The 16,693-nt window shown below is 40.1% G+C and overlaps 1 protein-coding gene across 11 annotated transcripts in view; it reads left to right on the top strand.

The window, feature by feature from the left end:
• The window catches only part of CUL2 (cullin 2), a 126,367-nt gene that overhangs the window by 78,555 nt on the left and 31,119 nt on the right, over positions 1 to 16,693 (top strand). For all 11 annotated transcript variants that reach the window (XM_063638020.1, XM_063638019.1, XM_063638017.1 and 8 more), the window contains 3 exons: positions 1,273 to 1,355; positions 13,762 to 13,858; positions 13,956 to 14,066. In XM_063638020.1, coding sequence (XP_063494090.1) covers positions 1,273 to 1,355; positions 13,762 to 13,858; positions 13,956 to 14,066 — 291 coding nt within the window. The remainder of the gene's footprint in view (positions 1 to 1,272; positions 1,356 to 13,761; positions 13,859 to 13,955; positions 14,067 to 16,693) is intronic.

Raw genomic sequence — 16,693 nt, 5'->3', positions numbered from 1 at the left:
ACACTATTTTATGTCCAGCAGACTGGCAAAGTTTGACTAAAGCCTGGCAGTACCACTTGTTGTCAAGTATGGGGACTAATGGGAAATCTTGTCTTTTGCTATGCAAGTGTAAATTGGAAAATCATTTGGCTTGATTTAGTAAAGCTGCATGAGCACTTGATTGTTCAGTCCAGGATCTCAACTTGTAGGTGTATATCAGAGAATCTCTTGCTTATGTGGGCCAAATGATGCATACAGGAATCACAGCATTGTTTCCAGTAGCAGAAAATAGGAATCACAGACACATCAGCAGTCATCAACAGTAGAGTGGAAAAATAAATCATGGCATGTTTATACAACAGGATGCTGTATAGCAGTGCCAATGATTGAGCTATGGCTGTATGTTTCCACTGGATGGGTTTCACAAAATTCTGGATTGTAATAACCTGAGGGGAAAGGAGGAGGCTATCTGGGACAATGGTAATGGTGAAGTTGTATTTCTTAAACTGGGTAGTGAATACAGGAATGTTTTATTACTCTTTTAACCAACTTGCTCTTTTTATGTTGGTATAAAATTTTTCGTAATTAAAAAAATCAGTCTACAGCCAAATCACATTATTTCATTTAACATAAATCCTTTGTTTCTGTTATGGTCCAGGTATCTATAGCCCATTTATAGTTCTGAGCATTTTAGCAATCAATAAATTGTTTTTTTTTTTTTTTTTTTTTTTTTTTTTTGAGATGGGGTCTTGCACTGTCGCCAGGCTGGAGTGCAGTGGCATGATCTGGGCTCACTGCAACCTCCACCTCCCAGGTTCAAGCAATTCTCCTGCCTCAGCCTCCCGAGTAGCTGGGATTACAGGCGCCTGCCACCACACCAGGCTCATTTTTGTATTTTTAGTAGAGACAGGGTTTTGCCATGTTTGCCAGGATGGTCTTGATCTCCTGACCTCGTGATGCGCCCGCCTCGGCCTCCCAAAGTGCTGGGATTACAGACGTGAGCCACTGTACCTGGCCTAAATTAAGGTTTTATAATAATCAATTATTTCTTGAGATTTTCAACTAATAATAAAACCTTAATGTTGATAAGGCTAGTAGAGTGGTCACTGATATTTCAAATTAGAAATTTATTTTCTTTGAGTTTTTAAATTTTTGTTCAGGTTTTATTTGAATTTTGAAGTATTAGTATAAATACTTCTTTTGATGAGTATTTTTAGTTAAAAAAAAAACTTGAGGGAATGTTAAACATATACTAAGTAATTCAGCCCTGATGATTTTCGTTTTTCCTGGCAGCTAGCATTGGATATGTGGAGGAAACTGATGGTTGAACCACTTCAGGCCATCCTTATCCGAATGCTGCTCCGAGAAATCAAAAAGTGAGTACTGACATTTATCTTACTGAGTCAATTTTATTTTGTTGTTTGATACGGTTTTAAAATAGTGTACAATTGCATAGCCAGTGACTAGCCTTGGGGCTGGTTTTACCGTAATGAGCTTCATTTTACTTCTAATGCCAGCATTTTTAAGTTGTTTTATTTTCTTCTTCTTCTTTCTTTTTTTTTCTTTTTTTTTTGGTGGGAGGAGCTCTGGTCTTTTCTTATACCCTAATATGCTTAGTATATAAATAAGTATCTGAGGGAAGTGACTCATTGCCTTTCAGAGCTGAAAACTCTTATTAGACTTTCTAGGCAGCGCCCTGAGTTGCTTGTACATATTATCTGTGTAAATCCTCGTGGATAGGACCACCTATTCAGGAAGACATTCTTCCAGTTAGTTGGCTACCTCTTAGCCTCAGTGTTATAATCAATAACTTGCCTAATTTTGTGAGATAAATTTTTGGGAAAATGGTTTCCCACTCTACCCATGGCTCAGAGTGGTAACACTTTTTACCCTAGTGCTGTGTGAATACAATTTAGTACAAAGAACATTTTCCTGAGGAATCTAGAATAGAACATCCTTGGATTAGCTCTGGCTCAGACTCTCAGAAGCACTCTGTCAGTCATACAAATATATATCCAATAAATTCCAGGTTACTGTAACTGATGTTATAGGAATTATCTAGACCAGTGAATTGTAGTGTAATAATGGCCACTCCACCTGTATCTGTGCTCATCAAGAATACCTAAATAAGGAGTTTTTTTTTTATATGAGGAATACTTTGTCAAAGCCGTGGTACTTAGTATGGGACTCCTGGGAGGAAGTAAGGGATTAAACACACACACCCACCCGTACGCCTCACATAAGAAGATAAGAGAATATTTTTAAATTTTTAATACCCAAAAGAAAGTAGGTGGTAACAACTAGTAACTTGATTTTTAAAAATTGTCACTGACCGTTTGAATGATTCCATTGTTTTTAGAGATAGAGAGCTGGAGAGGAAAGGCAATAGTGAAGCAGTAGGGTGTAACCCGTTGTTTTTCTTCCTCTTTTCTTTACAAAACTGTGAACTAAAAAGAACACTCCCAACAAAACTTCTAAGTTCTAATATAATTTCTCCTGCTAAAATATACTAACTTTTCTTTTGACTTGGAATTCAAGTATTTAAAAGTATAATGACAATACTGTTACACTTTCTAAATGTACTTTTATGAAATATCTTTTTTAATATAATTTTGTCCCAACCTAGTGAATTTTTCTTGTGTGATTGTTAGTTTGCTAAAAATCAATATGATAAAAAATGAAAGAAACAATGTAAGAAAAATAATACAACTAAAGCATATTAATTCTGGAAAAGATAGATTATCTGGTCTGCTTGTGTTATTTTTGTTGTTATAATCGGCTTCCATTAAAGCATTGTTTCACACGCTTTACTAAGATCTCACTTATTCTTCATGACAGCTCTCTTAGGTAGAGTTTTGCATGTTAAAGTTAAGGAAACTAAGGCATATTAATAATTGAATTAAACATGGGAACTACATACCAAGCATTGTGCTAAAAATTTTACATGCATCTTCCCATTTAATCCTCACGAAGGCTAATACTATTAGTGTCACCATTTTACATGCATGACATCCTTGACATGCAAAAGTCAATGGTGGTGATCTAACTCAGATCATTTGACTCCAGCCTCCATCTAATAATAATTCTAGGGATTCACATCTGGGCTAATCTAACTCTGAATTCGTTATGCCTGTCCTTTTTTCCTTTTTTTTTTTTTTTTTTTTTTTTTTGAGACAGGAGTCCCGCTCTGTCTCCTAGGCTGTAGTGCAGTGGCATGATTTCGGCTCACTGCAGCCTCTGCCTCCCGGGTTCAAGCAATTCTCTTGCCTCAGCCTCCCAAGTAGCTGGGCACCACCACGCCCTGCTAATTTTTGTATTTTTAGTAGAGACCGGTTTTCACCATGTTGGCCAGGTTGGTCTCGAACTCCTACCTCAAGTGATCTGCCTTTCTCAGCCTCCAAAATTGTGGGGATTACGGGAGTGAGCCACTGTGCCCGGTCTTTATGCCTGTATTTTTTTTTTTTTTTTGAGACAGAGTCTTGCTCTGTCGCCCAGGTTGGAGTGCAATTGCACGATCTTAGCTCATTGCAACTTCTGCCTCCTGGGTTCAAGCGATTCTTCTGCCTCAGCCTCCCGAGTAGCTGGGATTACAGGCGTGCATCACCATGCCTGGCTAATTTTTTATTTTTAGTAGAGACGGGGTTTTACCATGTTGGCCAGGCTGATCTGGAACTCCTGACCTTGTGATCCACCCACTTGGGTCTCCCAAAGTGCTGAGATTACAGGCGTGAGCCACCGCGCCCGGCCTATGCACAGAATATTTCTTCCACTCCTGGCCCCCATACCTTTAACTCAGTGGGGAATACATTTTAGTTTTATCATTATAAAACCATTTATTTGGTCTTAAGGAAACAGCAAGTTTTATTTACAGGTAAATAAATTGGGCTGGGCGCGGTGGCTCACGCTTGTAATCCCAGCACTTTGGGAGGCCGAGGCAGGCGGATCACGAGGTCAGGAGATCGAGACCACGGTGAAACCCCGTCTCTACTAAAAACACAAAAAAATATTAGCCCGGCATGGTGGCAGGCGCCTGTAGTCCCAGCTACTCAGAGAGGCTGAGGCAGGAGAATGGCGTGAACCCGGGAGGCGGAGCTTGCAGTGAGCTGAGATGGCGCCACTGCACACCAGCGTGGGAGACAGAGCAAGACTCCGTCTCAAAAAAAAAATAATAAAAATAAATAAATAAATAAATTGAATTTCAACAAAGAGAAATGAGTTGAAAACTTGAATATAGCTAATGAAATGGACTTCATGCTTTTAGCCTTCCAGTTGGGGACTTTCCACTGCGTTGCTTTAACTCTACGCATTGTCGTTTGAGCTAATGTGGTCAGATACCATCACTTCCATTACCATGGCTGAGAAGCTGTGGTACAAACTCTCCATATGTATTTTATCTAATCCTTTTAAGAGGATATGATGGTGAATGTTATCATAAACTCATTTTAAAAGTGAGGAAAATGAGACATGAGAGAGTAAGCAAGTGTGTCATGTAAGTAGAACAGGAATTAAAGAACTGGAATTAAAACTTAGGTCATTTTGGTCCCTAAGTCTGTAGTCTTAACCCATATATTCACACATTTTTAGAAATAGTTTGTTCAAGTTGCATCTTATTGCCATTTCTACTAAAGGAGAAGCATTTTATTGTGCATACCTACAACTTACTTTGTTGTAGAAGGTGCTTACCAGACTTTACAGAATAAATTCTTTTCAGGTCTAGCAGAGCTTATCACAGATTTGATTTCCTGTCAATTTATTGACACTTTCCTTTTCCCATATTCATCCCTGGGTTCCTAGATACTTTCTATAAGTCTCTAAAGCACATTTCTGGCCAGGCGCAATGGCTCGCATCTGTAATACCAGCACTTTGGTAGGCTGAGGCAGGCAGATCACTGGAGGTCAGGAGTTCGAGACCAGCCTGGACAACATGGTGAAACCCCATCTCTACTAAAAATACAAAAATTAGCCAGGCGTGGTGGCGGGTGCCTGTAGTGCCAGCTACTTAGGAGGTTGAGGCAGGAGAATCACTTGAACCCAGGAGGTGGAGGTTGCGGTGAGCCGAGACTGCGCCATTGCACTCCAGCCTGGGCAACAAGAGTGAAACTCCGTCGCAAAAAAAAAAACAAACAAAACATTACTCTGTGCTAATGGTTTCTCAAATGTGGCAAATGAAAATCAAGATTACACTGGGAAATTTTAGTAAAAACAATTTTCCTTCTACAAAAAAATTATAAAGTAAGATATGCTAATTGTAAAAAAGGAATTGAAATGTACAGAAGGTTAAAGAGAAAAGTAAAAAACCTTTCCGGGCAATGTTAAGAGGACCATAGAGACTTTAGCCCCAACACAGAGAACCTTCAGCAGTCCCCAATTTTCTTGTTGTGTTGAAAAAAAAAAGTGGGGGGAGGGCTTGGTGCAATTGCTAACACCTGTAATCCCAGCACACTGGGAGGCCAAGACAGGCAGATCACCTGAAGTCAGCCTGGCCAACATGGTGAAACCCCATCTGTACCAAATATACCAAAAAATTAGCTGGGCATGATGGCACGCACCTGTAGTTCCAGCTACTTGGGAGGCTAAGGCAGGAGGATTGCTTGAACCCAGGAGGTGGAGGCTGCAGTGAGCTGACATCATGCCACTGCACTCCAGCCTCAAAGACAGAGTGACAGAGCAAGATTTTGTCTCGGGGAAAAAAAAAAGTTCTGGTTTCTCCTGGTACCTTGGTTCTGCTATTTAAAGGAAACCACTAAGGATTTACAATATTTTTTTGTTGTTGTTTGTTTGAGACGGAGTCTCGCTCTGTCGCCCAGGCTGGAGTGCAGTGGTGCAATCTCGGCTCACTGCAAGCTCCGCCTCCCAGGTTCACGCCATTCTCCTGCCTCAGCCTCTCCGAGTAGCTGGGACTACAGGCGTCCACCACCACGCCCGGCTAATTTTTTGTATTTTTAGTAGAGACGGGGTTTCACCGTGGTCTTGATCTCCTGACCTCATGATCCGCCCGCCTCGGCCTCCCAAAGTGCTGGGATTACAAGCATGAGCCACCGCGCCCGGCCTTACAATATGTTCTAATAAAAATTTTCTATGCATTTACAATTGTGTATGTGTATACACTAGTACATATACATTTATATGGATATGCATATCTGTATACACATTTACATATAGTATTACACATGTTCATATGTGCATACGTTTGGGGAGCATTTTGAATGTAGATATCTGGCTCCCCCCATAGCTACTGACGCATACTCCAGGGAGAGTAAGAACTTACATTGTTACAGACCTCCCCAGATGTTTTTTATGCATCCAGTTCAGACCAGCATTTGTGAGGTACTGGTCTGCAATAAATAGTTATCTCTCCACATATTTCATAAAGCTTTTCTTGGAGTGTTTCCTTTTTTCCCCTGGATGTATTACAAAAGTAGGTAGAATACTTAAAAATATATTCTTTTTAAAAGTTTAAACAAGAAGAGATTAGTGGTTGGTATAAGACTATAAAGTGGAAGTATGGGGAGCTTCCTTAATGGTGGTAGAACAATTCTGTGTCTTGAATATGGTGGTGGTGAGATGAATCTGGACATGTGATAGCATTACGTAGTATCATACAAACATAAACACAAATGATTGTGTGTAAAAACTGGCAAAATTTGAATAAGGTCTATAGATTGCACCCATGTCAGTTTCCTGGTTTTAATACTGGACCATAGTTATGTAAGATACTACCATTGGAGAAAGCCAGGTGAAGGGTACACCAGATCTCTCTGTATTATTTTTCTAACTTCTCTTGAGTCTATAATTATTTCAAAATAAAATAACTTGTTTTCAGTTTAAACAGTGTACAAAATATGAATGTTCCTTTTTTATTTTCTTCCTTTTGCCGTAGACTTCCTTTCCCCTCCTCGTAACTTCTGAAAACTAGTTGTACCTTTATGTTTATTTAAGTGCAGTGGTTTTCATCTCTTTTGGGGGGATCTTTGCGTTCTTTTAGGGACATGATGAAAGCTGTGGAGCCTCCCGACATAAAAATGCTTGGTATGCATATGCACACAAAATTTTTACATAATTTTAAGAAGGTTTATGGATTCCCAAGGCCAGAATTGCTGTTTTTGCATTTACTTAGTGGGTTTCTCTGTCCCCAGTCAATCAGGGAATTGTTTAGCAAATTTTAAACGGAAATAAGTCTCCACAGTTAATATTTGATGAATCAGTAAAAGTTTGTATATGTTCTGAAGTAGTAACTCAAGAGCAAGACAGTCATGACATACACACCTTCTCTCTGTTTCTTACAAGAGTGGTTCTGTTTCAGAACTCTTTTCTGTTCTCTTTATCAATTTGCTTACCCTCTGCCAATGCCTCACTGTGTTTATTATTGTAAGGCTTGATATCTGGCAAAATAAGTTTGCCCTCCAGAAACCAGAAGTGTTCTTGCTGTTGTTTGGCCCTTTGCTCTTTCATGTAAGTGTTATAGACCCCTTTCCTACAACAAAATTTTCTGTGGAGACAAGCATAGTGGCTCATGCTTGTAATGCCAGCACTCTGGGAGGCTGAGGAAGGAGGATTGCTTGAGGCCAGGAGTTTGAGACCAGCCTGGACAACATGGCAAGACCTCGTCTCTACAAAAATAAAAATAAAATTAGCTGGGTGTGGTGGTGTGTGCCTGTAGTCCCAGCTACATGGGAGGCTGAGGTGAGAGGATTGCTTGCGCCTCGAGGTCGAGGCTACAGTAAGCCATGTTTGTGCCATTGCATTCCAGCCTGGATGGCAGAGACCCTGTCTCAAAAGAAAAAAAAAAAATTCTGTGGGATTGATATTGAATTGAATCTATAAGTTAGTTTGAAGAGAGTTTCCATCTTCACAGTATTAAGTCTTCTTATCTATGAACATAGCATCTTTTTCTGTTTATTATGCCTTCTTTAGTATCTCCTAGTTAATTTTTGTAGTTTTCTATGAAGGGTTTGTGTGCTTTTTGTCAGATTTATTTCAGGATACTTGATATTCACTCACTGATACTACAAAAAAAGTGTTCTTTTTTTTTTTTTTTTTTTTTTTGAGATGGAGTCTCGCCCTGTCACCCAGGCTGAAGTGCAGTGGCACGATCATGGCTCACTGCAACCTCTGCCTCCCAGGTTCAAGCAATTCTCCTGCCTCAGCCTTCCTAGTAGCTGGGATTACATGCGTGCACCACCACACCCGGCTGATTATTTTTGTATTTTTAGTAGAGACGGGGTTTCACCATGTTGGTCAAGTTGGTCTCGAACTCCTGACCTCATGATCCACCTGCCTTGGCCTCCCAAAGTGCTGGGATTACAGGCATGAGCCACCACGTCCAGCCGCAAAAAGTGTGTTGTATAGAATTACCCATTATATTTGTTTTCTGCTAGTGTAAAGAAATGCAATTGACTATTGTATATAAATCTTATATTTAGCTACCTTGTTAAATTTTATTATTTCTTTTTTTTCCCCCTGAAATGGAGTCTTGCTCTGTCACCCAGGCTGGAGTTCAGTGGCGCAATGTTGGCTCATTGCAACCTCTGCCTCCTGGGTTCATGTGATTCTCCTGCCTCAGCCTCCCAAGTAGCAGGGATTACAGGTGCCTGCCACCACGCCCAGCTAATTTTTGTATTTTTAGTAAAGATGGGGTTTCACCGTGTTGTCCAGGCTGGTCTCTAACTCCTGACTTCAGGTGATCTGCCCACCTCAGCCTCCCAAAGTGCTGGGATTACAGGCATGAGTCACTGTGCCTGGCCATATTTTATTATTTCTAATAATTTGTGCTTATTTTTGGATTTTCTATGTAAGATATCATAAGCTGAAAGTTTTGTTTCCTCCTCTAGTGTGTGTGTGTGTGTGTGTGTGTGCGCGCACGCGCGTTCAGGCATGCACGCGTGACTGCGTGTTTGTTATCCTTAGCTTTACTGCATTGGCTGGGACCTCCAAAGACAAGTGATGGATTATGAGCATCTTTTTCTCATTTCTGATGTTAAAGTTTACATGCATAACATTCCCTCATTTAAGATGATGCTTCCTCATGATCAGAATAATGAGATTAGCAGGAATTAGTGTTGAATTTGATAAAAATAACGTTTCTCCTCCTATTGAGTGGAACAATCGTATGGTAGTGTTTTGTTTTCTGTTTTCTATTACTCTGTTAATGTGATAAGTTACTTTTATGGGTTTTTTTGGGTTTTGTTTTGTTTGTTTGTTTGTTTGTTTGTTTTGAGACAATCTCGCTCTGTTGTCCAGGCTCTGGAGTACAGTGGCACGATCTTGGCTCACTCCAACATCTGCTTCCCCGGTTCAGGTGATTCGCCTTCCTCAGCCTCCCGAGTAGCTGGGATTACCGGTGCCTGCCACCACGCCTGGCTAATTTTTGTATTTTTTAGTAGAGACGTGGTTTCACCATGTTGACCAGGCTGGTCTTGAACTCCTGACCTCAGGTGATCTGCTCCCCTCGGCCTCCCAAAATGCTGGGATTATAGGCGTAAGCCACTGTGCCTAGCCTGTTTATGGATTTTCTAATATTAAACTATTCTTGTATAACTAGGATAAAGGCTAGGTTGATCCTTGTCCGTTACAGTTTTTACAGACTATTGCATTTGATTTGCTGATGCTTTATTTGGAATTTTGCATCTATACCCCATGAGTGGAACCAGCCTGTGATTTTTCTGTCTTATAATGTCTTTGTCTGGGTTTGGCATCCAGCTTATCCTTGTAGAATGAATTATTGGGTATTCCCCTCTTTTTCTTTTGAATAGAAAAGTTTGTATACAGTTGGGATTATCAGCTTCTTAAATGTTTAGTAAAACTGAAAAACCACCTGTGCCTGAGGTTTCTTTGTAAGATGATTTGTTTGTATAAGATTTTTAACAATGCCCCAGTTATTTCAAATCTTAAGACTAGTCAAACTTGTGTTTCCTCTTAAATCAGTTTTGAATTTTTTTTTGGAAAACATTGGGGAAGTAGTTGTGTAACAGTATTCTCTTTAAAAAAAACTTTATTTGAAGTAATTTTAGGTTCATAGAAGAGTTAGAAAGCTGTTCTGTGTAACCTGCAGCCAGATTCCCCAATGTTACAACTGATAGTATATTTATAAAAATGGGTATAACATTATTAACTAAACTACAGTTTATTTGCATTTGCTTTTGCACTGATGTTCTCGTTCAATCCAGGTCACAATCACATTTAGCTGTCATGTCTCTATTCTGTGGAGCCCTTCCCTTTCATATATGACTGTAAAAATTTTAAAGAGTAGTGGTCAGGTATTTATAGAATGTCCCTCAATTTTGGTTTTTCTGATGTTTTCTCATGATTAGACTGAGACTATGGGTTTTTGGAAAAATACCAGCAGGTAATATACCCTTCTTATCAGATTATATCAAGGAATAGATGGTGTCAACATGACTTCTCATTGGTGATAACTTTGATCATGATCATTTGGTGAATACATAGTTTTCATTTTCACCTAGAATAATGTCTTCCTTTCACTCAATATTGCTTATTCACATTTTCTTTTTTTGATCACTTTTATTAGAGGTGTATATATTTTGTTGGGTTTTATTCCCCCTAAAGAACTAACTTCGGCTTTATTTTTTATTTTTTGTATTTGTTTATTTATTTTGAGATGGAGTTTCACTCTTGTCGCCCAGGCTGGAGTGCAGTGGCATAATCTCAGCTCACTGCAGTCTCCACCTCCCGGGTTCAAGCAGTTCTCCTGCCTCAGCCTCCTGAGTAGCTGGGATTATAGGTGCCTGCCACCACGCCCAGCTAACTTTTGTATTTTTAGTAGAGATGGGGTTTCAGCATGTTGGCCAGGCTGGTCTCGAACTCCTGACCTCAAGTGATCTGCCCACTTTGGCCTCCCAAAGTGCTGGGATTACAGGCGTGAGCCACCGTCCTCGTCCCTAACTTTGGTTTTAAATGATCTTCTCTAGTATGTTGTTTTCTCTTTCATTATTCCGCTCTTATTTTTTTCTTTCCTTCTTCTGGGAGACAAGTGTTTTTAGATTAGACTGACATAGGTGCAGAACCCTTGGAGAGGGGGAGATTTCGAAATTTTTTTTTTTTTTTGAGATGGAGTCTTGCTCTGTCGCCCAGGCTGGAGTGCAGTGGCGCGATTTGGCTCACTGCAAGCTCCACCTCCTAGGTTCACGCCATTCTCCTGCCTCAGCCTCCTGAGTAGCTGGGACTACAGGCGCACGCCACCACACCTGGCTAATTTTTTTTTTTTTTTTTAAGTAGAGACGGGGTTTCACTGTGTTAGCCAGGATGGTCTCAATCTCCTGACCTCGTGATCTACCCGCCTCGGCCTCCCAAAGTGCTGAGATTACAGGCGTGAGCCACCGTGCCTGGCCCAGAAATCTTTAACCAAATTATTTTTTATTGTAATCTAATGTGTTCACTCACAGAATTGAGGAACTATCATAGAGAATTAAGCAAATATGGAGGTTGAGGTAGGGTTTCTGATGTGAGCCACATCTTTCTTTTACAGTGAATAGAATTCCTGATATTTAAAGTTGTTTTCTAGGTGGGAATGTCAGTTAAAGGAAATAAAGAAATTAGTAATTTAGTCAGCATATTATAGAGATGCTTGTTAGAGCTATCTATCATTTTGTTCTTCTTTATTACCTGGAAAATTTTATCAAGATATGCTTCTTCTCACCTACTGTTTAGTTACCCAATGGTAGAGTTCACATAGGAAAAGCAAAATAACTGCTTGTTTCTTTCCTTTTTAATAACACAGTTTTTTGTTTTTGTTTTTTGTTTTGTTTTGTTTTGAGACAGTCTCACTCTGCTGCCCAGGCTAGAATGCAGTGGCACGATCTTGGCTCACTGTAACTTCCTCCTCCCAGGTTCAAGCAATTCTCCTGCCTCAGCCTCCTGAGCAGCTGGGATTATAGACATGCGCCACCATGCCCAGCTAATTTTTGTATTTTTAGTAGAGACTGGATTTCACCATGTTGGCAAGGCTGGCTCTAACTCCCAACCTCAGATGACCTGCCCACCTCAGCCTCACAAAGTGCTGGGATTACCAGCATGAGCCACTGCACCTGGCCAATAACCCAGTTTTTGAGATAATGAGTTGGTTTGCTGTCATCCTCAGGTGACCAGTTAGCTTTTTAAACTTTACAAGGATGAACTCAGACTTAAACTAGAGAGGCCTACCTCACTTTATTGAACTCTTCTCCTAGTGGCGTATATTAGGTTCCTTCCAGTTTTTCCACTAACACCACTCTTGTTTCTGTTGTGCACATATGCAGATGTTTGCTTGGGGTCATAGGGTGTGTACACTGAGAGTTTTGCCAGTATGTCCTCCACAGTGTCTGTTCTTCCACCACAAGCAGAACATGAGAAAATAGGTAACAGTTCAGATCAGTATTTCACCAGATTGAATGTGGGCTTATGTGAGGTCACGCATGTGACCCAAGCCAAGGAAATGAGCTCATATGTGTGACCTTATTATATGAACTAATCAGTGATATCAAGATATCAAGATTCTCTATGACTGACAGAATTACTGTAGCCATATTAATTCATGTCAAAAAAATGTTTCTCAGAATATCCAAATAATTAAAGGAAGAATCAAAGAGGACTAGAGGGGTTCAGAGGCAGGGAAGGACTATCTAGTATGTAAAGGTGATTGCCTGGATGCTTTTCCTTGATGCTTTTCTTAAATGATAGAAAATTCTTACATCCTATATAAAGAGCAAGAAGCTCTTACTAAGGAATGATGATAATAAGTTTTCTGTTGCTCTCTTTGTGACATTATTAATGCAAAGAAGCAATTATTTTAAAGTAGGTTGGCAGAGTGTGTAGTGAGGTAAACCATAATGGTTTGATTTGAGCATTGGTACTAGAGTCAAAAAAAATCCCAATTTAGAGCTATATTATTTTACTGTGGCTTTAAGCAAACTTTTTTTCTACTTTATTTTTATTTTTATTTTTTAATTTTTGAGACAGGGTCTTGCTCTGTCACCCAGGCTGAAGTGCAGTGGTGCAATCATGGCTCACTGTGGCCTCGACTCTTCTTGGGCTCAAATGATCCTCCCACCTCAGCCTCCAGAGTAGCTGGGATCACAGGCATGTGCCACCATGCACGGCTAAGTTTTTTTTGTATGGGGTCTCGCTGTGTTGCCCAGGCTAGTCTCAAACTCAGGACTCAAGGGATCATCCCACCTCAGCCTCCAGAGTAGCTGGGACCACAGGTGCATGCCACCATGCATGGCTAATTTTTTTTTCAGATGAGGTCTTGCTGTATTGCCCAGGCAGCTCACAAATTCAGGACTCAAGGGATCCTCCCACCTTGGCCTCCCAAAGTATTGGGATTACAGGCACGAGCCACGGTGCCTGGTTCTATTTCATATTCCTTTTATTAGAAAAGCTAACCTACATGTCTTAATATGATTAAGACTTTGTAGTTTGTAGTGAGTGAAAATCAAGCATTCTTAACCACCAGTATTAAAGTTTTGAATTGATGGGCTGGTATCTACTTTGTTAAAATTAAAGAAGTGTTATCTTAGTACTGACATAGTATCTTGAACTTTACAATCAGTTTTCTTTTTATTTCTTGAAATGACATCTAATGTATACATTAACTATCATGAATATTAATTAAGTCAGCTGTGATGTAAAAAAAAATCATTGTTAAGATTCATGCATGTACCTTTTTATAGTTCTTTACACTTTGATTAGACCAATGGAATAAGGAGCCATATTTTGGCATACTTTGGTATATTTCCATAGATAATTTGTATTCTCAAGAATATTTTGTGTTATACCTTGTTTTAGTGATCGTGGTGGAGAAGACCCAAACCAGAAAGTAATCCATGGGGTTATTAACTCCTTTGTTCATGTTGAACAGTATAAGAAAAAATTCCCCTTAAAGGTAAACAGCCTCCTTTAAAAACATAAATAATCAGACTGTTAATTTCTTAAACGGCTTGTTCTAATTTCTTCTAATATGATGTAATTGATTTATTCAGTTTTATCAGGAAATCTTTGAGTCTCCCTTTCTGACTGAAACAGGAGAGTATTACAAACAAGAAGCTTCAAATTTATTACAAGAATCAAACTGCTCACAGTATATGGAAAAGGTAAGAAATAAAACATATTGAATACATTTATCTATTTTGTATCTGGCCTGGTTTTATTTAACATCGTTCTTAGTTTTTTTTTTGGTGGAAAAATATTATGTTTATTTAATCATTAACTCTGAGTTACAGTTATTATACAATATCGATTGATAAGTCATTGCTCTCGTAACATTTTCCTGAGAAAACAGTACCCTTCCAGTTTTCATCATAATTGATGCTTTTTGATAAATCCTGACTGCTTGATTTACTTGTCCTTGAAATTAATATATATGCATATTCTTGGCAGAATAATCAGTTTATACTGGATTTCATGCTTAGTGGTTTGTTTAGAGAACAGGATAAGTGCAGAAGCTCTGTGTTGAGGTTTTTTTCTTCCTTTAAAATGAGAGGAAAAATATGAGGAAAATATAGTAAATCTAGACATTTGGATAAGTCACTGTTTTGGTCTGTTAAGTTCTTGAAAGGCTGAGAGACAACCCCACATGAGGTGTTTTTTTTTTTTTTTTGGAGATGTGGTCTTGCTCTGGTGTCCAGACTAGAGTGCAGTGGCTTGATCATGGCTCCCAGGCTCAAGTGGTCCTCCTGTCTCAGCCTACCAAGTAGCTGGGCTACAGGCACGCACCACCACGCCCAGCAACTTCTAAAATTTGTCATAGAGATGGGGTCTCGCTGTGTTGCCCAGGCTGGTCTCAGAACTCCTCAACTTGAGCAGTCCTCCTGCCTCAGCCTCCCAAAGTGCTGGGATTTTAGATGTGAGCCATTGCACCCAGCCAAGAAATTTTAATTGATCACTAAACCAGTACATATTGGTTATCATATGTTAAATCCCATGTTTATTTTCTCAGTAGTAGAAGAAAAAAGTGGTCATACAAATTAAATCACCATATGTAAGATATATTAGAACTTCTAGCCAGGTTTTTTAATCTGCAGTGTTGGATTTCAAGCATTTTATTTTGGGATGGTTTGTGTTAGTTTATGTAGCCAAGAAAGGTCAAGTAGTTTAAGTGGATGAGCTGTCATCCTACATCCATAGGCCACAAGTCACAAAGCATCCGTGCTTACTGATACACTGTTGTGTCATCCACAAAGCCCAGATCTAGAGGTCTTAGCTGTTTATCTTCCTGCTTTTGTTACTAACTAGCTCTGTCCCCTGAGCAAATTACCTGGAACTTTTCCCCCATCCATTAAGTTCAGGTTACACTAGATCGGTGGTTCTAAGCTCTTAGCCTTTATTGCACCTTAGACTCTTGTTGAAGCCTCTAGATCCAGCCCTAAGAATCTCACACACAGATTATCTGTGATACATACACTTTGCTCTATCTGGCTGTCAAAAAGATGCCACTGGCAAGTGGTGGCAATAGCCTAGATGTCTGTCAGAAGTTGAAAGGATAAGCAGAATGTGATACATACGTGCATTGGAATATTATTCATCGTGTGTAGTGAAAAACTCTCTCAAACCATGTTTTTCCTCTACTCTCACACCATAGCAACAATCATCAGCACAGAAGGCTTCGGTAAACAAAGGTGTGGCTCTCTTCTCCCACACACCAAGCAGCAGACACCAGCCAGGTGTCCTCCAGTTCAACTCTAACACCATCTACTTGAGATAGTGGCCAATCCCACAGATTGGGGGCTGAGTCTCCAAGACTGCCCTGCACACCCCCAGACACCAGTCACAAGTCTGGGCCTCCAGACTACTGACCGACTGGCTTTCAAGTTGAAGTCCTACAGTATGCTGTTTGGGTTCCATTAATTTGCTAGAGCAGCTCACAGAACTTAGGGAAACACTTAATGTTTACTAGTTCATTAAGAAGGATATTTTAGAGGATACAAATAAACAGCCACTTGAGGAGATACATAAGGGAAGGTCTGAAATCACCATGAGTGCAGGAGCGTCTATCCCTGTGGAACCCAGTCTTCTTGGATTTTTGTGGAATCTTCATGATGTCTGTAGTCTTTCCCCCAGCGTATAGGTTGGGGCTTTCTCTGGGTGGGTCTTATGACCCACAGTCAGAAAGGTAGGGCAAGATTAGAGTCCTGCCTTGAGGCAGGTGAAAGGAGAGTAGGAGAGAAATTCTGTTTCCTGAGACCTAACACACTCAACATTATAACTAAAGACTGTAACTAGGGCTAAAGGAGTTATGAACCAGGAACCACAGATGAAAACCAATGTACAGGGCCGGGCGTGGTGGCTCATGCCTGTAATCCCAGCACTTTGGGAGGCCGAGGCAGGCGGATCACGAGGTCAGGAGATCGAGACCATCCTGGCTAACGCGGTGAAACCCCGTCTCTACTAAAAATACAAAAAATTAGCCGGGCGTAGTGGCGGGCGCCTGTAGTCCCAGCTACTTGGGAGACTGAGGCAGGAGAATGGCGTGAACCTGGGAGGCAGAGCTTGCAGTGAGCTGAGATTGCGCCACTGCACTCCAGCCTGGGCGACAGAGCCAGACTCCGTCTCAAAAAAAAAAAAAAAGAAAAAACCAATGTACATATATATCACAACACCACACAGTCTTTAAAAAGGATTGAAGTTATACATGATACAACATGGATGAACCATGAAAATGTTATGCTAAGTGGAGAAAGGCAGACACAAAAGGGCAAATATTCTGTGGTTCAATTTATAG

Source organism: Symphalangus syndactylus, chromosome 4 (genome assembly GCF_028878055.3).
Source record: "Symphalangus syndactylus isolate Jambi chromosome 4, NHGRI_mSymSyn1-v2.1_pri, whole genome shotgun sequence".
NCBI classification, from domain to species: Eukaryota; Metazoa; Chordata; class Mammalia; order Primates; family Hylobatidae; genus Symphalangus; species Symphalangus syndactylus.
The sequence above is the reverse complement of the archived record's forward strand: the minus strand, read 5'-3'. Positions and strand labels throughout refer to the sequence as shown.